Source organism: Procambarus clarkii, chromosome 51 (genome assembly GCF_040958095.1).
Source record: "Procambarus clarkii isolate CNS0578487 chromosome 51, FALCON_Pclarkii_2.0, whole genome shotgun sequence".
Lineage (NCBI taxonomy): Eukaryota > Metazoa > Arthropoda > Malacostraca > Decapoda > Cambaridae > Procambarus > Procambarus clarkii.
Genome location: NC_091200.1, coordinates 7,334,793 through 7,359,831, shown reverse-complemented (window position 1 = coordinate 7,359,831; position 25,039 = coordinate 7,334,793). Strand labels below are relative to the sequence as shown.

Genomic DNA, 25,039 nt, shown 5'->3' with positions numbered 1-25,039 from the left:
GGCCTGGGGTGTGAGGCGGGTCTCGCGGGGCCTGGGGTGTGGGGCGGGTCTCGCGGGGCCTGGGGTGTGAGGCGGGTCTCGCGGGGCCTGGGGTGTGGGGCGGGTCTCGCGGGGCCGCCTGGGGTGTGGGGGGCGGGTCTCGCGGGGCCGCCTGGGGTGTGGGGCGGGTCTCGCGGGGCCTGGGGTGTGGGGCGGGTCTCGCGGGGCCTGGGGTGTGGGGCGGGTCTCGCGGGGCCTGGGGTGTGGGGCGGGTCTCGCGGGGCCGCCTGGGGTGTGGGGCGGGTCTCGCGGGGCCGCCTGGGGTGTGGGGCGGGTCTCGCGGGGCCTGGGGTGTGGGGCGGGTCTCGCGGGGCCTGGGGTGTGAGGCGGGTCTCGCGGGGCCTGGGGTGTGGGGCGGGTCTCGCGGGGCCTGGGGTGTGGGGCGGGTCTCGCGGGGCCGCCTGGGGTGTGGGGCGGGTCTCGCGGGGCCGCCTGGGGTGTGGGGCGGGTCTCGCGGGGCCTGGGGTGTGGGGCGGGTCTCGCGGGGCCTGGGGTGTGGGGCGGGTCTCGCGGGGCCTGGGGTGTGGGGCGGGTCTCGCGGGGCCGCCTGGGGTGTGGGGCGGGTCTCGCGGGGCCGCCTGGGGTGTGGGGCGGGTCTCGCGGGGCCTGGGGTGTGGGGCGGGTCTCGCGGGGCCTGGGGTGTGGGGCGGGTCTCGCGGGGCCTGGGGTGTGGGGCGGGTCTCGCGGGGCCTGGGGTGTGGGGCGGGTCTCGCGGGGCCGCCTGGGTTGTAATTACCTCACAAGAAAAATCTCCAAGAGGGCCAGAGGCCGACCCTAGACCATCCACAATAAAAATATCTCACCATCGACATTTTTAATCGTTTTGAATATGTTGATTTGACCCTGATGAAACCCTTCGTGTGTGTACTCGCCTAGTTGTACTCACCTAGTTGTGTTTGCGGGGGTTGAGCTCTGGCTCTTTGGTCCCGCCTCTCAACCGTCAATCAACAGGTGTACAGATTCCTGAGCCTATCGGGCTCTGTCATATCTACATTTGAAACTGTGTATGGAGTCAGCCTCCACCACATCACCCCCTAATGCATTCCATTTGTCAACCACTCTGACACTAAAAAAGTTCTTTCTAATATCTCTGTGGCTCATTTGGGCACTCAGTTTCCACCTGTGTCCCCTTGTGCGTGTTCCCCTTGTGTTAAATAGACTGTCTTTATCTACCCTATCAATCCCCTTCAGAATCTTGAATGTGGTGATCATGTCCCCCCTAACTCTTCTGTCTTCCAGCGAAGTGAGGTTTAATTCCCGTAGTCTCTCCTCGTAGCTCATACCTCTCAGCTCGGGTACTAGTCTGGTGGCAAACCTTTGAACCTTTTCCAGTTTAGTCTTATCCTTGACTAGATATGGACTCCATGCTGGGGCTGCATACTCCAGGATTGGCCTGACATATGTGGTATACAAAGTTCTGAATGATTCTTTACACAAGTTTCTGAATGCCGTTCGTATGTTGGCCAGCCTGGCATATGCCGCTGATGTTATCCGCTTGATATGTGCTGCAGGAGACAGGTCTGGCGTGATATCAACCCCCAAGTCTTTTTCCTTCTCTGACTCCTGAAGAATTTCCTCTCCCAGATGATACCTTGTATCTGGCCTCCTGCTCCCTACACCTATCTTCATTACATTACATTTGGTTGGGTTAAACTCTAACAACCATTTGTTCGACCATTCCTTCAGCTTGTCTAGGTCTTCTTGAAGCCTCAAACAGTCCTCTTCTGTTTTAATCCTTCTCATAATTTTAGCATCGTCCGCAAACATTGAGAGAAATGAATCGATACCCTCCGGGAGATCATTTACATATATCAGAAACAAGATAGGACCGAGTACAGAGCCCTGTGGGACTCCACTGGTGACTTCACGCCAATCGGAGGTCTCACCCCTCACCGTAACTCTCTGCTTCCTATTGCTTAGATACTCCCTTATCCACTGGAGCACCTTACCAGCTACACCTGCCTGTCTCTCCAGCTTATGTACCAGCCTCTTATGTGGTACTGTGTCAAAGGCTTTCCGACAATCCAAGAAAATGCAGTCCGCCCAGCCCTCTCTTTCTTGCTTAATCTGTGTCACCTGATCGTAGAATTCTATCAAGCCTGTAAGGCAAGATTTACCCTCCCTGAATCCATGTTGGCGATTTGTCACGAAGTCCCTTCTCTCCAGATGTGTTACCAGGTTTTTTCTCACGATCTTCTCCATCACCTTGCATGGTATACAAGTCAAGGACACTGGCCTGTAGTTCAGTGCCTCTTGTCTGTCGCCCTTTTTGTATATTGGGACCACATTCGCCGTCTTCCATATTTCTGGTAGGTCTCCCGTCTCTAGTGACTTACTATACACTATGGAGAGTGACAGGCAAAGTGCCTCTGCACACTCTTTCAGTACCCATGGTGAGATCCCATCTGGACCAACAGCCTTTCTAACATCCAGATCCAGCAGGTGTCTCTTGACCTCCTCTCTCGTAATTTCGAACTCCTCCAAGGCCGCCTGGTTTACCTCCCTTTCTCCTAGCACAGTGACCTCACCCTGTTCTATTGTGAAGACCTCCTGGAACCTCTTGTTGAGTTCCTCACACACCTCTCTGTCATTCTCTGTATACCTGTCCTCGCCTGTTCTAAGTTTCAATACCTGTTCTTTCACTGTTGTTTTCCTTCTGATGTGACTGTGGAGTAGCTTTGGTGTGTGTGTGTGTGTGTGTGTGTGTGTGTGTGTGTGTGTGTGTGTGTGTGTGTGTGTGTGTGTGTGTGTGTGTGTACTCACCTAGTTCACCTAGTTGTGTTTGCGGGGGTTGAGCTCTGGCTCTTTGGTCCCGCCACTCAACCGTCAAACAACAGGTGTACAGGTTCCTGAGCCTATTAGGCTCTATCATATCTACACTTGAAACTGTGTATGGAGTCAGCCTCCACCACATCACTTCCTAATGCATTCCATTTGTCAACCACTCTGACACTAAAAAAGTTCTTTCTAATATCTCTGTGGCTCATTTGGGCACTCAGTTTCCACCTGTGTCCCCTAGTGCGTGTGCCCCTTGTGTTAAATAGCCTGTCTTTATCTACCTTATCAATTCCCTTCAGGATCTTGAATGTAGTGATCATGTCCCCCCCTAACTCTTGTGTTTTCCAGTGAAGTGAGGTTTAATTCCCGTAGTCTCTCCTCGTAGCTCATACCTCTCAGCTCGGGTACTAGTCTGGTGGCAAACCTTTGAACCTTTTCCAGTTTAGTCTTATCCTTGACTAGATATGGACTCCATACTGGGGCTGCATACTCAAGGATTGGCCTGACATATGTAGTATACAAAGTTCTGAATGATTCTTTACACAAGTTTCTGAATGCCGTTCGTATGTTGGCCAGCCTGGCATATGCCGCTGATGTTATCCTCTTGATCTGGGCTGCAGGAGACAGGTCTGGCGTGATATCAACCCCCAAGTCTTTTTCTTTCTCTGACTCCTGAAGAATTTCCTCTCCCAGATGATATCTTGTATCTGGCCTCCTGCTCCCTACACCTATCTTCATTACATTACATTTGGTTGGGTTAAACTCAAACAACCATTTGTTCGACCATTCCTTCAGCTTGTCTAGGTCTTCTTGAAGCCTCAGAGAGTCCTCTTCTGTCTTAATCCTTCTCATAATTTTGGCATCGTTCGCAAACATTGAGAGAAATGAATCTATACCCTCCGGGAGATCATTTACATATATCAGAAACAAGATAGGACCGAGTACAGAGCCCTGTGGGACTCCACTGGTGATTTCACACCAATCGGAGGTCTCACCCCTCACCGTAACTCTCTGCTTCCTATTGCTTAGATACTCCGTTATCCACTGGAGCACCTTACGAGCTACACCTGCCTGTCTCTCCAGCTTATGTACCAGCCTCTTATGCGGTACTGTGTCAAAGGCTTTCCGACAATCCAAGAAAATGCAGTCCGCCCAGCCCTCTCTTTCTTGCTTAATCTTTGTCACCTGATCGTAGAATTCTATCAAGCCTGTAAGGCAAGATTTACCCTCCCTGAACCCATGTTGGCGATTTGTCACGAAGTCCCTTCTCTCCAGATGTGTTACCAGGTTTTTTCTCACGATCTTCTCCATCACCTTGCATGGTATACAAGTCAAGGACACTGGCCACTATCCCTACACAAGGACATGTGTAGGGATATTTGTGTTAATCTTCTTGTTTGAGGAGCTGTTCACTTGAGACAGTTAAGCAAGTCCCAGCTGTGTCTGGGTACATGTGACAAGAGGAACAACCCAACGGGTTTTCTTCCTATTGGGGAGTGTTGTACATACTGCTATGGTGGTGTGTCCACTCACAAGATGAGCGGCGCTGCCCAATACTGTCACTATGGCGGTGTGTCCACTCACAAGATGAGCGGCGCTGCCCAATACTGTCACTATGGTGGTGTGTCCACTCACAAGATGAGCGGCGCTGCCCAATACTGTCACTATGGCGGTGTGTCCACTCACAAGATGAGCGGCGCTGCCCAATACTGTCACTATGGCGGTGTGTCCACTCACAAGATGAGCGGCGCTGCCCAATACTGTCACTATGGCGGTGTGTCCACTCACAGGATGAGTGGCGCTGCCCAATACTGTCACTATGGCGGTGTGTCCACTCACAAGATGAGTGACGCTGCCCAATAAACTCGCCCCGCGGGGCAAAATTAAAAAAAGAAAAGAAATTGTATACGTTTAATTTAGGGAGTCAACCCTACTATGGGCTGGGGTTGGGAGGGAGGAACCTCACGAGGGAGCCAGCCCGTCCTCCTTAGGTTGCCTAACATCCAGAAAACGGTCAATGTGAAGTGTCTTCCAACCTACCAAAGGACCCAAAACAGAAAACGGGACAGTACGTCACTTTCGCGAGCAGCTTCCGTTTTCTAGTTCGACAATGTTTGGGCCTTATGTAACGCACACGAACGAAAAGTGACGTTCACTGTAGGAGGACGGGTTGGATGAGCAGCCTTCCCCCCCTCCCAGCCCCTCCCCCCACCCCTCCCCCGCCTCCCCCACCCCTCCCCCGCCCCTCCCCCCCCCAGGTGGCAAGGGCAGAGCGGGCCACAAATTAAAGCCCAACCAGCTTGCTCACTCAACCACTAAGCCAACTAAATAACAATAATTTAACACTCGAGAATTACCTCGCCCCTCCCATTTGTCTCCCATCCCCTCCCATCCCTTCCCCCTCCCCTTCCTTTCCCCTCTCCCATCCCTTCTCTCCCTTCCTCTCTCCCCCCCCCACCACAGGAATACAAGGTCCCAGGATCACGTAACTGTACCCACCCGAGGCTGCAGCATACACTACAGCACCCACCCGAGGCTGCAGCATACACTACAGCACCCACTCGAGGCTGCAACATACACTACAGCACCCACCCGAGGCTACAGCATACACTACAGCACCCACCCGAGGCTGCAGCATACACTACAGCACCCACCCGAGGCTGCAGCATACACTACAGCACCCACCCGAGGCTGCAGCATACACTACAGCACCCACCCGAGGCTGCAGCATACACTACAGCATCCACCCGAGGCTGCAGCATACACTACAGCACCCACCCGAGGCTGCAGCATACACTACAGCACCCACCCGAGGCTGCAGCATACACTACAGCATCCACCCGAGGCTGCAGCATACACTACAGCATCCACCCGAGGCTGCAGCATACACTACAGCACCCACCCGAGGCTGCAGCATACACTACAGCACCCACCCGAGGCTGCAGCATACACTACAGCACCCACCCGAGGCTGCAGCATACACTACAGCACCCACCCGAGGCTGCAGCATACACTACAGCATCCACCCGAGGCTGCAGCATACACTACAGCACCCACCCGAGGCTGCAGCATACACTACAGCACCCACCCGAGGCTGCAGCATACACTACAGCACCCACCCGAGGCTGCAGCATACACTACAGCATCCACCCGAGGCTGCAGCATACACTACAGCATCCACCCGAGGATGCAGCATACACTACAGCACCCACCCGAGGCTGCAGCATACACTACAGCACCCACCTGAGGCTGCAGCATACACTACAGCACCCACCAGAGGCTGCAGCATACACTACAGCACCCACCAGAGGCTGCAGCATACACTACAGCACCCACCCAAGGCTGCAGCACACACTACAGCACCCACCCGAGGCTGCAGCACACACTACAGCACCCACCCGAGGCTGCAGCATACACTACAGCACCCACCCGAGGCTGCAGCATACACTACAGCACCCGAGGCTGCAGCATACACTACAGCACCCGAGGCTGCAGCATACACTACAGCACCCGAGGCTGCAGCATACACTACAGCACCCGAGGCTGCAGCATACACTACAGCACCCGAGGCTGCAGCATACACTACAGCACCCGAGGCTGCAGCATACACTACAGCACCCGAGGCTGCAGCATACACTACAGCACCCGAGGCTGCAGCATACACTACAGCACCCGAGGCTGCAGCATACACTACAGCACCCGAGGCTGCAGCATACACTACAGCACCCGAGGCTGCAGCATACACTACAGCACCCACCCGAGGCTGCAGCATACACTACAGCATCCACCCGAGGCTGCAGCATACACTACAGCACCCACCCGAGGCTGCAGCATACACTACAGCACCCACCCGAGGCTGCAGCATACACTACAGCACCCACCCGAGGCTGCAGCATACACTACAGCACCCACCTGAGGCTGCAGCATACACTACAGCATCCACCCGAGGCTGCAGCATACACTACAGCATCCACCCGAGGATGCAGCATACACTACAGCACCCACCCGAGGCTGCAGCATACACTACAGCACCCACCTGAGGCTGCAGCATACACTACAGCACCCACCAGAGGCTGCAGCATACACTACAGCACCCACCCGAGGCTGCAGCATACACTACAGCACCCACCCAAGGCTGCAGCACACACTACAGCACCCACCCGAGGCTGCAGCACACACTACAGCACCCACCCGAGGCTGCAGCATACACTACAGCATCCGAGGCTGCAGCATACACTACAGCACCCGAGGCTGCAGCATACACAACAGCACCCGAGGCTGCAGCATACACTACAGCACCCGAGGCTGCAGCATACACTACAGCACCCGAGGCTGCAGCATACACTACAGCACCCGAGGCTGCAGCATACACTACAGCACCCGAGGCTGCAGCATACACTACAGCACCCGAGGCTGCAGCATACACTACAGCACCCGAGGCTGCAGCATACACTACAGCACCCGAGGCTGCAGCATACACTACAGCACCCACCTGAGGCTGCAGCATACACTACAGCACCCACCTGAGGCTGCAGCATACACTACAGCACCCACCTGAGGCTGCAGCATACACTACAGCATCCACCCGAGGCTGCAGCATATACACTACAGCATCCACCCGAGGCTGCAGCATACACTACAGCACCCGAGGCTGCAGCAGACACTACAGCACCCACCTGAGGCTGCAGCATACACTACAGCATCCACCCGAGGCTGCAGCATACACTACAGCACCCGAGGCTGCAACATACACTACAGCATCCACCCAAGGCTGCAGCATATACACTACAGCATCCACCCGAGGCTGCAGCATACACTACAGCTCCCGAGGCTGCAGCATACACTACAGCACCCGAGGCTGCAGCATATACACTACAGCATCCACCCGAGGCTGCAGCATATACACTACAGCATCCACCCGAGGCTGCAGCATATACACTACAGCATCAGTGAGACCTTCAGCATCAGCTCAGCACCTCACCCACGCCACATAAGATGCAGTCCACGACATACAGAACACTGAACCATGCCTTGCGATGATTTCGGGGCTCAACGTCCCCGCGGCCCGGTCCTCAACCAGGCCCGTTTGGTCGTACTGATATGTGTATTATCAGTACACATTTACCCCCCACCCCTCCTCCACGACCTGAGCCCCCCCCTCCCCCACGACCTGAGCCCCCCCCCTCCCCCACGACCTGAGCCCCCCTCCCCCCCCCCCCCTCCCCAGCACCAGTATCAGACAAGGGGAGGCGGATGATTGAAGCATGTTAACAGCTCCACTCAGCCCTGTGATGGGTTGTGGTGGGGAGGGAAGGAGGGGGTGCAGGACTGGGGGGGGAGGAGTGAGGTGCAATGAGAAGAGGGAGAGAATGCAGGAAGGATGGGGTGGAGTGGAAGAGAAATATCTGAAGAAGAGGAGGAGGAAAGGGAAGAGAAATAAGAGGAAAGCGTAGATAAGCTGCACGAGGATAAGAGAGAGAGAGGAAGAGAGAGAGAAAGAGAGAGGATGAGAGAGAAAGAGAGAGGAAGAGAGAAAGAGAGAGGAAGAGAGAGGAAGAGACAGAAAGAGAGAAGAAAAGACAGAGAAAGAGAGAGGAAGAGAGAGGAAGAGACAGAAAGAGAGAAGAAAAGACAGAGAAAGAGAGAGGAAAAGACAGAGAAAGAGAGAGGAAAAGACAGAAAGAGAGAGGAAAAGACAGAGAAAGAGAGAGGAAGAGACAGAGACAGAGACAGAGAGAGAGAGAGAGAGAGAGAGAGAGAGAGAGAGAGAGAGAGAGAGAGAGAGAGAGAGAGAGAGAGAGAGAGAGAGAGAGAGAGAGAGAGAGACAGAGACAGAGAGAGGTGTAGGTGGTGGTGGGTGACACAGGAACTGTGACAGGACAGGGGAAGTACATTACACCTCGCTTTAATCCATCCTATCCGGGACGACGATGACCAAGAAGACACCCACCACGACCCTCCCCGTCTGTCACGCCACACTTGCCGCCCTCCGCCAGGTCCCCAGAGAGAGACAGAGAACACAGTGCTCGTTGGTCGAGTGGAGGCAGGTCATCACATGTGTCTAGCCTACACTAGAAACACTCCAGTGGCCCCGTCTATTATCTTACCCGATAATTTGTTCCACACATCATCAACGTGTTCCCACACACCGTTATTTATCCAGGTTTTCCCCAAAATCCAAACTTATGCAATTTATATCTATTTTTCCATGTTCTGTTTTGTGTTGATGCATTTAAAACCTTATTTGCATCCTCAGAGCTCTCACCTGCTGCGGGAATCGAACCAGGACATTTCAGTTCTCAGTTGTAAGCCGGCTGCGATGACTACTGAGATACACCTATCACAGATGGAAGGGAAGGACGAGGGGTCGATAAAGACCCGTGAGGTGACAGCTGAGGAAGGTGGTGACAGACAGGACGATAGCCAGAGTGAGAGTGGGGGAGGCAGTAAGGGAAGGTATTGGCAACTCTTATGGAAGTGGAGGGCATGGGATGGAAGAGCATCCCATCCCATATGTACTGAGGGCTCATATGGGATGGGATGCAATCTATGAAGCAGATTCTCTGATCAGAATTGCCGGTGGCCCGCCATACTATTTCCTGTCCTCACACTCACACACACACACACACACACACACACACACACACACACACACACAAAAAAAAAAAAGTAGTTAGTAAACAGTTGATTGACAGTTGAGAGGCGGGCCGAAAGAGCAAAGCTCAACCCCCGCAAAAACACAACTAGTAAACACAACTAGTAAACACACACACACAAACACACACACGCAATGGAGGAGCCGGCTGGCCGCCCGAGCGGACAGCACGCTGGATATGTGATCCTGTGGTCCCGGGTTCGATCCCGGGCGCCGGCGAGAAACGATGGGCAGAGTTTTTCACCCTATGCCCCTGCAAGCACAACTAGGCGAGAGTACAGCAGGAAGACAACATAAAAATGACATATCGAGCAAGTCAAAGACTCAACCTGAATTGCTGCACAGCCACATCAGGAGAGAAACAACAGTGAAGGAACAGGTAATAAAACTGAGGATAGGGGAAGACAAATTCACTACAAACGACAAGAAAGTGTGCGAGGAACTCAAGAAGAAATTCCAGGAGGTATTCGCAGTAGAGCAAGGAGAAGTCCCAGAGATAAGAGAGGGAATATCTAACCAGACACCACTAGAGGAGTTTGTGATTACCAGTGGGGAGGTGAGGAAGCATCTGTTAGAGTTGAATGTAACAAAGGATATAGGCCCGGATGAAATCTCACCATAAATACTGAAGAAAGGAGCAGAAGCTCTGTGCCTGCCACTCTCCATGGTGTATATATTTTTTTTTAATTGTAAAGGGGGAGGTGCCAAGCCATTATGACTTTATACCACTGGGGAAAGGGTCAGGATAAGGATTTGGGATGGGATGGGGGGAAATCACAGATAACACGTGAAAGGCCAAAAATTTAGAAGACGTCTAATGTAGTCCCGATGTTCAAGAAAGGTAAACAGGAGGCACTGTACTACAGTCCAGTGTCTCTAACTTGCATATCATGCAAGCTGATGGAGAAGATTGTGCGAAAAAAGCTAGTGGAGCATCTGGAGCAAAAGAACTCTGTAACACAGCATCAACATGGGTTCAGGGATGGAAGGTCCTGCTTCACAGGTTTACTTGACTTCTACGACCAAACAACAGAAATCAGGCAAGAAAGAGAGGGCTGGGCAGACTGTATATTTTTGGATTACCAGAAAGCCTTTGACACAAGTACTACATAAGAGACTAGTGCACAAACTGGAGATGCAGGCAGGAGTGAAAGGGAAGGTACTCCACTGGATAAGGGAGTACCTAAGCAACAGAAGACAGCGAGACACTGTGAGAGGTGATGTCTCGGTGTGGCGAGGCGTCACCAGTGGAGTCCCACAAGGATCAGTCCTTGGCCTATACCGATTCTGATATACGTAAATGATCTCCCAGAGGGTATAGACTCGTTCCTCTATTCCCTCTGGAAACAGAGGAACTATGTTGATGATGCAAAAAATATGAGGAGGATTAAGACAGAGGAAGATAGTATGAGGCTACAAGATGACCTAGACATAATGAAGGAATGGTCCAACAAATGGCAGCTAAAGTTCAGCCCAAGTAAATGAAAGGTAATGAAACTAGGTGGAGGAAATAAAGGCCAGACACTGGATACCGAATGGGAGATGAAGTCCTTCACGAAACGGACAGAGAAAAGGATCTAGGAGTTAATATCACGCCAAACCTGTCTCCTAAAGCCCACATCAAAAGAATAACATCGGCGGCGTATGCGAGGCTGGCTAACATCAGAACTGAATTCAGAAACCTATGTAAGAAATCTTTCAGAATCTTGTATACCACGTATGTAAGACCAATCCTGGAGTATGCGGCCCCAGCATGGAGTCCGTACCTTGTCAAGCACAAGACGAAGCTGGAAAAATTTCGGAGGTATGCCACTAGGCTAGTCCCAGAACTAAGAGGCATGAGTTACGAGGAAAGGCTGCGGGAAATGCACTCTCACGTCGCTGGAAGACAGAAATGCTCATCGCATACAAAATTCTCAGAGAAACTGGAAGTTTAGACAAGGATGGATTATTTAACACGGGTGGCACACGCACAAGGAGAGACAGCCGAGTACCCAAATGAGCCACAGAGACATTAGAAAGAACCTTTTCAATGTCACAGTAGTTAATAAATGTAATGTACTAGGAAGTGATGTGGTGGAGGCTGACTCCATACACAGTTTCAAATGTAGATATGATAGTGCTCGAGAAGCTCAGGAATGTGTACACCTGTAGAGTGACGGGACCAAAGAGCCAAAGCTCAACCCCGGCAAACACAACTAGGTGAGTACTAACCCACCTGTCCACTAACCCACCTGTCCACTAACCCACCTGTCCACTAACCCACCCGTCCACTAACCCACCCGTCCACTAACCCACCTGTCCACTAACTCACCTGTCCACTAACTCACCCGTCCACTAACCCACCTGTCCACTAACCCACCCGTCCACTAACCCACCTGTCCACTAACCCACCCGTCCACTAACCCACCTGTCCACTAACCCACCCGTCCACTAACCCACCTGTCCACTAACTCACCTGTCCACTAACTCACCTGTCCACTAACCCACCCGTCCACTAACCCACCTGTCCACTAACTCACCTGTCCACTAACTCACCCGTCCACTAACCCACCTGTCCACTAACCCACCCGTCCACTAACTCACCTGTCCACTAACCCACCCGTCCACTAACTCACCCGTCCACTAACTCACCCGTCCACTAACCCACCCGTCCACTAACTCACCTGTCCACTAACTCACCCGTCCACTAACCCACCTGTCCACTAACCCACCCGTCCACTAACTCACCCGTCCACTAACTCACCCGTCCACTAACCCACCCGTCCACTAACTCACCTGTCCACTAACTCACCCGTCCACTAACCCACCCGTCCACTAACTCACCCGTCCACTAACTCACCCGTCCACTAACCCACCCGTCCACTAACTCACCTGTCCACTAACCCACCCGTCCACTAACTCACCCGTCCACTAACTCACCCGTCCACTAACCCACCCGTCCACTAACTCACCCGTCCACTAACTCACCCGTCCACTAACCCACCCGTCCACTAACTCACCTGTCCACTAACCCACCCGTCCACTAACTCACCCGTCCACTAACTCACCCGTCCACTAACCCACCCGTCCACTAACTCACCTGTCCACTAACCCACCCGTCCACTAACTCACCCGTCCACTAACCCACCCGTCCACTAACCCACCCGTCCACTAACTCACCTGTCCACTAACCCACCTGTCCACTAACCCACCCGTCCACTAACCCACCCGTCCACTAACTCACCTGTCCACTAACCCACCCGTCCACTAACTCACCCGTCCACTAACCCACCCGTCCACTAACCCACCCGTCCACTAACTCACCTGTCCACTAACCCACCTGTCCACTAACCCACCCGTCCACTAACTCACCTGTCCACTAACCCACCTGTCCACTAACCCACCCGTCCACTAACCCACCCGTCCACTAACTCACCTGTCCACTAACCCACCTGTCCACTAACCCACCCGTCCACTAACCCACCCGTCCACTAACTCACCCGTCCACTAACTCACCTGTCCACTAACCCACCCGTCCACTAACCCACCCGTCCACTAACTCACCCGTCCACTAACCCACCTGTCCACTAACCCACCCGTCCACTAACCCACCCGTCCACTAACCCACCCGTCCACTAACCCACCCGTCCACTAACCCACCTGTCCACTAACCCACCCGTCCACTAACCCACCCGTCCACTAACTCACCTGTCCACTCGTAAAGTGACAAAAAAGCGGCCAGAAAAATTAATAACAATACTAAACCAACAAATTGACAGGTTCCTCGCTACTGAAGCTGCCCCGGTCCAGCCCCACGGTAATAGGGGATGGAGGATAGACGGGCAGGGGGAATTGGGTGGGGGGGAAAGGAGGGGTGGGGGAGGCGGGGAAGGGGTTGGCATAGTCTTGGCTATAATGTGGGGAGGGGGGGAGGGGCTGGGGTCCTGTAGGGGTCAGTGGGGTGACAGGAGGAGGGGGGGAGGGGCTGGGGTCCTGTAGGGGTCAGTGGGGTGACAGGAGGAGGGGGGGAGGGGCTGGGGTCCTGTAGGGGTCAGTGGGGTGACAGGAGGAGGGGGGAGAAAAGTGATTGTTTTAACTCTATTAAAATGGACATAAATCTGGAGGCTGGACGAGGGAGGGGGACACGGGTAGGATGGGGGGATAGTGTATTGATGGATGGGTAAGGCCAGGCCAGGTGGGGGAGGGGGGGAGGGGGGCCAAGCCAGGTGGGGGAGGTGGGGGAGGGGAGGGGGAGGGTGACTGACAATATTGGCAGGTTGGTCGCCAGTCGGCGGGCCTCTCCATCAGGACCACGCTATCATTAATGTGGTAACGGCCAAATATATTCCTGTGATCGCTATATTTCAGCCGCGCGTGTTTGTGTGTGGAGCCATCTGTGGGGCTGGGGGGAGAGGGGGACAGAGAGAGAGAGAGAGAGAGAGAGAGAGAGAGAGAGGGGGGGGGGGACAGAGACACACACACAGACAGACACGGAAAAAGCAAGTGGGTTCACAATACGTGGATGGGTTTGAAACCAAATAAAAGAAGCGAATGGTTGAGATAAGAGAGTGTAGGTGGGCAGGAAGGTAACACTGGTGGGTGGGTACAGTGGGCAGGTGGCTTAACGACACGCGGCTCATTGGTAGCATGACAAGTGGGTAGGTGGGAACTGAAAGAGTGGATTGGTTGGAACAGAAGAAGTAAGTAGGTGGCAACAGATCAAGTGGGTGCAGGTGGCAATATATCAGGGAATATATCGAGTGGGTGAGTGAGTGGGTGGGTGAGTGGGTGGGTGAGTGGGTGGTAAAGTAACAAGTGGGTGACTGCGACCACTAAAACAACTCACTTCCAGTCCCAAGCCCAGCTCCACCCCCCCCCCCCCGTTCCCCGTCACAGAAATGAGCTTAGAATTACAGAACTACATTGATAGAATTACAACCACAGGAAGTGAACGTGGGAGAAAGGTCACATAGACAAGACCCAGATGTAATTGCACTTATAAAACAAAAACTATCAGGTGTCTTAACTAACAGACAACCATATAGTAAGTTAGGAAGGATGAGGAGGAATGACCCTCCTGATCAGAAAGAATGGATATTTCCAGATGTCACGACACTGGGAGGACCACAGATTGTATTAGTACACCTGGAAGATACTGGAGGGCCAAGTACCAAATCTACACAGTAAAATAACAACGTACTGGAGTGAACGATATGGAAGAAAATGTAGAATAGAACCAGTGAAGAGCAGAGGTGCCATAGGCACAATCAGAGAACACTGTATAAACATCAGAGGTCCGCGGTTGTTCAACGTCCTCCCAGCAAGCATAAGAAATATTGCCGGAACAACCGTGGACATTTTCAAGAGGAAACTAGATTTATTCCTCCAAGGAGTGCTGGACCAACCGGGCTGTGGTGGGTATGTGGGCCTGCGGGCCGCTCCAAGCAACAGCCTGGTGGACCAAACTCTCACAAGTCAAGCCTGGCCTCGGGCCGGGCTTGGGGAGTAGAAGAACTCCCAGAACCCCATCAACCAGGTATCAACCTCCATTAAACGACAGAAAACCCAGACAGGAATATGACAGAAACAACCTGACAGCTATTACCATACCTGAAAGTGCAATTTATGTCTCCTGTCAGAATGGACTCTATATATATAAATTAAATGAAACTTAAACCATGGGATGATAAACTAGAAAAAAAATACACACGAAGGCACAGATACACAGAAAACAAAACTACCAACATGTCAGGGGGGCCCAACACATGTCAGGGGGGCCCAACACATGTCAGGGGGGCCCAACACATGTCAGGGGGGCCCAACACATGTCAGGGGGGCCCAACACATGTCAGGGGGGCCCAACACATGTCAGGGGGGGCCCAACACATGTCAGGGGGGACCCAACACATGTCAGGGGGGACCCAACACATGTCAGGGGGACCCAACACATGTCAGGGGGACCCAACACATGTCAGGGGGACCCAACACATGTCAGGGGGACCAAACACATGTCAGGGGGACCCAACACATGTCAGGGGGACCCAACACATGTCAGGGGGACCCAACACATGTCAGGGGGACCCAACACATGTCAGGGGGACCCAACACATGCCTGACATTCTCACTGAGGGAGACAGACATTAGGGATCCCAATGTGGAAGGTCTCGTGGGAGTGAGTGATCACTGTGTATTTACATTTGAGTTTGTGGTAGACGTAGGAATAACTTGTGTATGGAAGACACTAGAAGGTAGAAGGCCGACATGCTGAAGGGGAAACTACAAACAGATGAGAAAATTTCAAAACAGGAATACCATGGGAAAGTAGAACTGGCAGAGAACTATAGAGAACAAGGCATGGTGAACTAGAGCACCTACAAGTGTTAGAAGGCAGAAGACAGTTTTTGTCCAGAACAAAATAAGAAATTTGAAAGGCACAGTGAGTAAGAGGCTGGTGAGGGATCTTGAGAGAAGGGAGTTAGTACCTCACCACCATCACATGTTCAGTGATGGTAAATCTGGTCTTACATATTAATAGAATTCTATGGCAAGGCGGCATAAGTTCGGAGTGGACAGAGCAGGTTGTGCACTTTGATTATCATAAAACCTTTGACACAATACCCCATAAAAGAAACTAGTACTAAAGTTGGAATAACAGCCAAAAGTGCCGGGGAAGTTGCTCCAGTGAATAAGTACTTAAGAGAAGAAAGCGAGTTTCTGTGATGGGTGAGATCTGAGAGAGACAAGACGTCACCAGAGGGGTTCCACAGGGTCAATACTCCAACCTATCCTATTTCAGAATTTTGTAAATTGTTTTCCAGAGGAAAAATATTTATTGTTCTCAATAGTTTCTGATGACGCAACCCTAATGAAGATCAAAACGCAAAAATACAATTAGAAATTACAAGATATATTAGATAAATTGAAAGAATGGAACAAAAAATGACTTAAAGAGTTTAATCTAAGTACGTGCAGCATAATGAAACCAGGTGTAGAAAACAGCTACCAAATATGAGATGAAAGTCTTGAGGAGTCGAGCAGAGGTATTAACACCAAACCCTCTCTCCCAAAGATCATATCAGAAGTTTATACTAACTTTGCCCACATAGGAACCGCTTCTAGTAATCTGAGTAAGGTATCATTCGCAGGACATGAAATACAACATATGTCAGACTAGTCCTGAAATATGCGGCGTCAACGTGGAGTCTTCATCTGGTCAAACACAAGATGAAATTGAAGAAAGTTCAGAGATACGCCACCAGATTATTCCAAGTTAAGAAGTTAGGACTATTTGAATTACGAAGAAATGCTACATTAATTAAACCTTACACCCCACTAAAAGGCATAAGAGTTGGGAGACATGATTACCAAGTGCAAAGTTCTCACGGTAGTGCTAGAACAATGGGAATAAAGGTGGAAATTTAGTACCCAAATAAGCCACAGAGACATTAGAATGAATTTATTCATTGCCAAAGTAGTGAACAAATGAATGCACTAAGAGAGGATGTGATAGAGGCAAACCCCATACACAGTTCACATACTGATATGACAGCTCTAGAACTTGTACACCAGTTCACTGAAAATTGAGAGGCTGGTGACCCAAGAGCAGAGCACAACCCCCTGGTGGCAGAGTGGTATGACTCTTGCCTCGCGAACGATATAGTCTGGGTTCGAATACTGGCCAGGAAGGATTGACTTGGCGCCAATCCTTAACTCCATGCTGCCCCCGTTCGACCATTATCAATTGGGAACCTGGTTGTATAACTACTGGCGGGACGTGTTCCAGGGAAAAGTAGTAGGTGAACTAGGAGAGACGAGAGCCAGCTAACAGAAGTAAGAAGTTGTCGGCTCCTGAACCAACCTTTATAAAAAAGAAAAAAGAAAAAAAACAATTAGGCGAGAACAAATACACAGTCTTCCAGAAGCCCCCCGAGACCACCTCAGTAGCTCAATAAACTACCAATTACCTCCATTAGGGGCGTGATTGACGACCTCTGTGTTTTGACCTCCTCCTGTGTCCCCCCTCCTCTTCCTCCTGTGTCCCCCCTCCTCTTCCTCCTGTGTCCCTCCTTCTCCTCCTGTGTCCCTCCTCCTCCTCCTCCTGTGTCCCTCCTCCCCTGCCTCTTCAAGAGTACATCCTGGGATGTCACCGGTCTCAGTCCGTGCATCCTCCTCCTCCTCTTGAATCATGGATGGTCTAATAGGAAAATGGGGCGCCCCGCTCCTCTTCTCTGCCCCGCTCCTCTTCTCTACCCCCCCCCCCCCGCCAGCTTACATACATCTCTCGCACAGTTAGGAACCTCTCGCCTCCTTCCAGCACCCCATTAATATACATACCACCCGACCCGAGCCACCCCCCCCCCCCCCCCCAGCACTTGAAATATCGCCTGAATACGCAAATCGACCCAAAATTGCCTTAGCAGCTTCCTGCAAGGCTCTCAATCCTTCCTTTTGTATCACGCCTTCCCTTCCTTCCCCACCGATTCTTTTCGTTTCCACCCCTTCCATCCCACCCTCTTCCCTCCCTTCCCACACCTTCCCTCCCTTCCTTGGAAGGGAGAGGCAGTTGTTTGTCAGCAGAACTTGTCGCTCAAGGCTGGGAGAGTACTAGAAGTTGTGGTCACTCAGGGCTGGGTAAGTACAAGACATTGTCGTCACTCAGGGCTGTGACAAGTGCCTGGGCAAGTACACCAGGCTGTAGTCACTCAGGGCTGGGTAAGTGCCAGGTGGGGAGACAGACCTGCGCGGTGTAATGGTACTCAACCACCCACCTGCTTCCAGTCTTCATGTTTGAAATGTAGTCTGTCTACGTGCCTCTGACTCTGTATGGCTGTGTATGTATGTCTTGTGCTTCTGTATGTATGTCTTTGGGCTTCTGTCTGGCTCTATGTATTTCTATTCGTCTGTCCGTAAACCCTATCCGCTTATGCATGTCATTGTTACGGCCACTTAGGGCCAGTAACCGGGTTATTTATGTTATAACCTTTTCTATATCCGACCCCAAGTCGATAGTCAGCTTTCAAGAACTGGCTGTATCAAGAAGTAGTGCAATGAATAAATAAAGGGGAGGGGGGTTAAGCGATACAATTCCCTTCACCAATATATATATATATATATTAATATTAAAGTATATTTACACTTATTTACAATAGCGTCTCTTTCATGCAGGACACAACTACTTTAAAAGTGTTCATCAACTCCAGTGATTCCACAGTCCCAGTACCTTGTCCACTGGTACTGTCCAACACTGGCGACTTCACCTTGTACATGGACCAGTCCACCCACACAGTATCACGATGTGCCTAGACCCAACCTTCGCTCTCCAGCTACTCACTGGCAGAGGGCTTCAGCAACACGCTGACAGGGGTCCCAAACTAACTCATACAGGGGTAGCTAACCCCCTGGCAGAAGCCTCTAGCAGCTTGCTAGCAGCACTTCACAATAGGAACATCACTGTCTTCCGTAACCCTTACTAGCCAATCCCGGGTACGCTGATCTTCAACAGCACTGCATATACTAGCAGCTAACACACACTGCTCGTATCGACGGCAGCTACTTAGTCTTCTTGCAGGACCAAACTAAGGGTTCGTGGACTGCCCAAGGTAAACTGCCCTCCACAGCTCGATTGCCTCCATAGGTAACCTCTGTGGACATAAAAATGTCATTAACCAGACGGACAGTACACTGGGGAACCCTGGGGATAACACTCGTTGTCGGAAAATCCGACACCATTTAATATATCATACAGACAGATAAGAGCTGTGTTGTATAAACAAGTTACCCATAGAAAACGTAACTTGTAGTGGAATTACCATCTAAAGAAAACGGGATATCATCACCACATACTATTATAATTCACCACCTATTATGGTGGGAATTATTCTTAAATACATTAGTCTTTGGACTTTACCATCATAAAAACATCTTATATAAATTAACTTAATTATCAATATTAAAGTAGAGTAAATGTGACCCTTCTATCACTTTCTGAAATGTGGACAATGTAAGCCAGGCGTCAGAGTGAGGAGGAGGGCAGCCATTGTTTATACTGAGACCAGAGGCTCACACGGGAGCAAATGCGGCTCCTGTTAATTTTACTTGGACGTAGTGTTATGGAAACCAAAGGTACCATCTCCAACACGATGTCTACAATTCAAGTTAAGTGTTCTTTCCGAAACCCATGTATCTTTCATTTATGGCCATTAATGTCATTATATAGGGTGACCCGGTTAGAGCACGTGGAAGCCTCAAACTAAAGGTAATTAAGCCAGGTCTTCATGTTCCATGTACAGTTTTCTCTGAAATACTTGTCATATATAGGATTCTGGCTTCACAGCTAGCGCACTTTTGACAGGTCAAGACGAGGAAGCAAGATTTGTGCACCAGTTACTGGGTGATATGGAAGCTACCTCAAAGAGGATAATTTGGTGTCTACACCCTAGTTATACCTGGTGGACTAGCCTGCTGTACTATAAGATAAGGAACCTTTTCAATGTATGTAGTTACTGTAGTTTGATTGGCTGCATATATATTAATTTAATAAACCCCCCTAATGTGTAGAGGATCGATTTGTGAGATTATGAGATTATTGCAGAAATACAGTCCACTTAACATTATACAAATTGCTATCGAAGTATATAAATTAACGTAAATATAAATTCATATAAATTAAATAAATATAAATCTCACAGGTCGGTTCCCACATTATTTGGACCTTCGGAACCGGAATATTCGGTCCTTTGAACCCACATTTGGTCATCTTAGTACCGGATGAACCAGTTAACCAGTGGATTCATTAAATATACTAGTGCAGTGTTATTTAAACAAAGGCCAGCAGTCAAGACGGCAGCCTAGCCTCGAGGGAGCTCAGGAGCCTCCCTCAGCCCAGTTCAGCTTCGTCAGCGGTTTCATGCACACCCACAGATATTTGGTGGCGTGTTATTTCGTGAAATGACAGCGCTAATATAGAAGCCAGCCAAATTAGTGACTGTGTCGCGAGATTGTTCACGGATTTCGTGGTGTTACATTTCGCGAGAGATTATCTACGAATTTTGTGGAGTTTATTTCGCGAGGTCACTAATAATATTTAATACTTCTAGATAATATTAGAAGTTTCATAGAGGCTAATTAAGAGGCCTATCAATAATTGTGTATATTATTTCTCCAAAATAGAGAATTATTTAATATAAATTGCACTAGTGATCACAGTATAATATTTACTAATTGCCAACCCACAACAGGGTAGGATATGACTAGTTGAACTATTATTGCTCATCCTAGTCCCATTATTATCATAGTCAGTTGTACTATATTCAACAACCTAACACCATTAATGAATGGTCCAGACCCTATTTTGGGTGTAATTTTTATCAACTCGAGTTGAGTTGTGTATATATAATAATTTACTTATGATCATTACACCTTTGAGTGATTAATTAGTGTCTCTACCATCCTAGGGTGATATAGAAGAGCTAACCTAAAGGTACTACCAGTGACACTGGTTTATCACTCAAATTATTAGTGTGTATGATTGTATATATATAATGTGTATTAATTTTAAGTGCTAACCTCTAGTAGAGGTAGGATTATTGCCTAGTGAGTGCAGAATTTACCCTAGGCTACCATCAGTGTTTGTTCAGTATTATGAGCAGCCCAAGTACAAGCCCCACAAGGCTTCACCAACTAGCCAGTATGGATAATGCTGGCAATGAGAAAACTGTCATACATCTAGTACTGCAATTGTTGGATTTACCTCAACCTGATCAGACTGCTGACTCATTACAATCCTTCAGCATGGAGTTTGAGTCACTACTAAGAACATTCAGACTTAAGGTTGATATAACTACTAGTGAATGGATGACCAAAGTAGTCCTTCAACGAAAATTGTCCAGCGATATACTAGATGAATTATATGCACATCAACATAACACCATCCTGACAGTACAGGACATCACTGAAGGTTTACATTCCATCATAAACAAACGACGTGCAAATGAGGAAGTTAAAGCCTCATGCAAGCCTTCAGTAATAGAAAATAGTCAATTAAAGGGTAAAACAACTACCCCAAATAAACATCAACCAATTACTCAAACATCAAGTTGCAGAAAATCTGACAATGCAGCAGCAACCTCCAAGCCTACTGTTACTAGTTCACCCAAACCGGTAACTTCCAAACGTGCAGTAGGCTGGGGGACATGTATGTTCTGCAAAAAGAAACATTCAACATACCGTTGTGCTAATTATCCAACCAGAGACATTCGTATGGAGCGACTCCAGGAATTAGGGAGATGTGCAAGGTGTCTCAAGTCACACAACATAGACTATTGTGATACCCAATTCAACACCTGCAACAGGTGTAGAAGAGGTAGGCACCATGCAGCACTGTGCAAATATACGAAATTAACGTATTCAAGACCAAAGGTGGAAGATAGCATTCCCACCACAGTACAGTACTGCAAGGTGCAACAAACAAAGAGTGTCCAATCAGCAAAGTCTAAAGGTAATACGACTTTGCCTACTGCCCAAATTACCATCCTGAATAAGAGGGCCAAGGTCCATACCCGTGGGTTGTTTGACCAAGGATCCCAGAGAACATATATCACTAAAAAGCTGGCAGATGAATTACAATTAAGGCCTGTAGCCCAGATGTCATTCAACATCTCAGGGTTTGTAACAGATGCAGGACCTCAAGTCTACCAGGTGGTACAACCATCAGTACGCTTAGGCAGGTACGTCTGTCGAGTACAAGCCATTGTGGTGGACAAAATACCAGTAGACCTACAAGTTCAAGGTCTGCGAGCAACAGCCAAATTCCTGAGAAATAGAGGAATAAAATTGGCAGATAATATTAAGTCTGATCACCTCAACGACTTCGGTCTCCTTGTAGGGACAGACTATTGCCATCGATTCATTGGTAGCCCTACTAAATATCAGGGTATAACCATGTTAAACTCTGCAGGAGGTAAATTACTCTCAGGCCCAGTATCAAGCCTGAGGAGACCTATGCCTGCAGATAAACAATACCAATAGAAACTAAATTTGTCAGCTGATTATATTTCTCCAGTAGCATTATACTAAGGAGATTACAGCTGACTATACCAACAGAGGTTGATGTTAGTATCATCATTTAAAGCTGGAGATGAGTTCATGAGGCCTCAGTGGCAAATCAGTGAACAGTAGCCTAAAACAGCTACAAGTCACTGCGACCAATGTCACTGAACCCACTGCAGTCTCAGAACCATACTTTACTTTAATGATGAGCTATTCAATCTTCTGAATCAATTAACTAAATTAAACCCCAATAAATCTGATGACTGATTTGATACATTTATTATTTAATCAAGATGTATTCCATGGGCCTCAGTGTTTATATATCAGTGACCAGTTACCTGAAGAAACTTCAAGTTATATCTAATGTCACTGATCTCACTGCAGTCCCTGAATCATACTTGACTGTAGTACTTGATCACATTCAGTCTTCTGGGTTAAATAATATGTATAAGGCTTAAATATTAGCCTTTCAAGAGTTGACAGGGAAATGAAATCGCATTAGACTTCTAACCCCTGCAACTCTAGTACGGGACATCCGTCCTGTACGAACAGACGCACAAATGTGTGATTACTAACTACTAACATCAAATTAATCTAATAATTCGAAGGAGGAGTATCGGTGTTCGTCTGTTCTAATTAGGACTTCGACCCGTGAGCAGCCCCTGGGGAATTATGTCGGAAAATCCGACACCATTTAATATATCATACAGACAGATAAGAGCTGTGTTGTATAAACAAGTTACCCATAGAAAACGTAACTTGTAGTGGAATTACCATCTAAAGAAAACGGGATATCATCACCACATACTATTATAATTCACCACCTATTATGGTGGGAATTATTCTTAAATACATTAGTCTTTGGACTTTACCATCATAAAAACATCTTATATAAATTAACTTAATTATCAATATTAAAGTAGAGTAAATGTGACCCTTCTATCACTTTCTGAAATGTGGACAATGTAAGCCAGGCGTCAGAGTGAGGAGGAGGGCAGCCATTGTTTATACTGAGACCAGAGGCTCACACGGGAGCAAATGCGGCTCCTGTTAATTTTACTTGGACGTAGTGTTATGGAAACCAAAGGTACCATCTCCAACACGATGTCTACAATTCAAGTTAAGTGTTCTTTCCGAAACCCATGTATCTTTCATTTATGGCCATTAATGTCATTATATAGGGTGATCCGGTTAGAGCACGTGGAAGCCTCAAACTAAAGGTAATTAAGCCAGGTCTTCATGTTCCATGTACAGTTTTCTCTGAAATACTTGTCATATATAGGTTTCTGGCTTCACAGCTAGCGCACTTTTGACAGGTCAAGACGAGGAAGCAAGATTTGTGCACCAGTTACTGGGTGATATGGAAGCTACCTCAAAGAGGATAATTTGGTGTCTACACCCTAGTTATACCTGGTGGACTAGCCTGCTGTACTATAAGATAAGGAACCTTTTCAATGTATGTAGTTACTGTAGTTTGATTGGCTGCATATATATTAATTTAATAAACCCCCCTAATGTGTAGAGGATCGATTTGTGAGATTATGAGATTATTGCAGAAATACAGTCCACTTAACATTATACAAATTGCTATCGAAGTATATAAATTAACGTAAATATAAATTCATATAAATTAAATAAATATAAATCTCACAGGTCGGTTCCCACACTCGTTAACCGGGGACTTGACATTATGCCTTGTAGCCACAACCTAGATGGCGCTGATCTTGATACGCCACCCAACAGAGGTCATTCACATTGACCTCTCTTTTTAACTGAGGCAGGAAACTGGAGCCATTCACCGCTGCCACGCCACCAACAACAGATGGCGTTGTCTACATATCGTCCAATACTAGGTTAGTTGGGGTGCAGACCCATAGATGGCGCTGACATTGCCACTCCACACACTGATGATGATGTCGATAGAATGGATTTAAACTTACAGTGTGTATGATAGAGTCCGTGACATTAACACTAGAGTATCTATTCGTTTCATGCAGAGAAAAGGAAGGGATAAGCTGTTTGAGAGCGTTCAGACCTGCTTGAGTGACGTACACACTTCCAGGAAACTGAGGGAGACACGCTACACGAGGGGATTAGCTCATGACCTCAGGGAATACGATGTACTTGACTGCTGTAAACCCTCTCCCCAGTGTAACAGGTCTGCTCCCTGGAAAGTACAGAAAATAGAAGTCGAAATTGTACCCCTCAAGGTGAAAAAGATTCATCATGAACCAGGGACAATTACGGTGTTTGTATGGAAGCATGATATCTCGGTTACCAAGAGGCAACAGTTTACATGTATATTGCGATGGGTCGGTGGCGGAGGATGGCAGGGCCGGGTGTGGTGTCCTAATAAGGGAATATACTGAGTTTGAAACTATGGACAGAAAGATTGAACTTGGACTTAGTAATTATGTATCATCCACACAAGCTGAACTGCAGGCCATTCTGACTTGTTTGGAGGAAGTACGTAAAGACGACAAAGATGTTTTTGTATTTGTCGATAGTCGAGGAGCACTTAATTCCTTAAACAGTCGA

The 25,039-nt window shown here is 49.0% G+C and overlaps 1 protein-coding gene across 1 annotated transcript; it reads right to left on the bottom strand.

The window, feature by feature from the left end:
- Positions 1 to 6,202: 6,202 nt before the first annotated feature.
- LOC138351966 (antifreeze protein Maxi-like) lies at positions 6,203 to 7,324 on the bottom strand. The gene is made up of 2 exons (XM_069304138.1): positions 7,009 to 7,324; positions 6,203 to 6,561 (listed from the first exon to the last, which is right to left on the bottom strand). The coding sequence occupies exons 1-2, from the start codon at positions 7,322 to 7,324 to the stop codon at positions 6,203 to 6,205; spliced, it is 675 nt and encodes a 224-aa protein (XP_069160239.1).
- Positions 7,325 to 25,039: the final 17,715 nt, after the last annotated feature.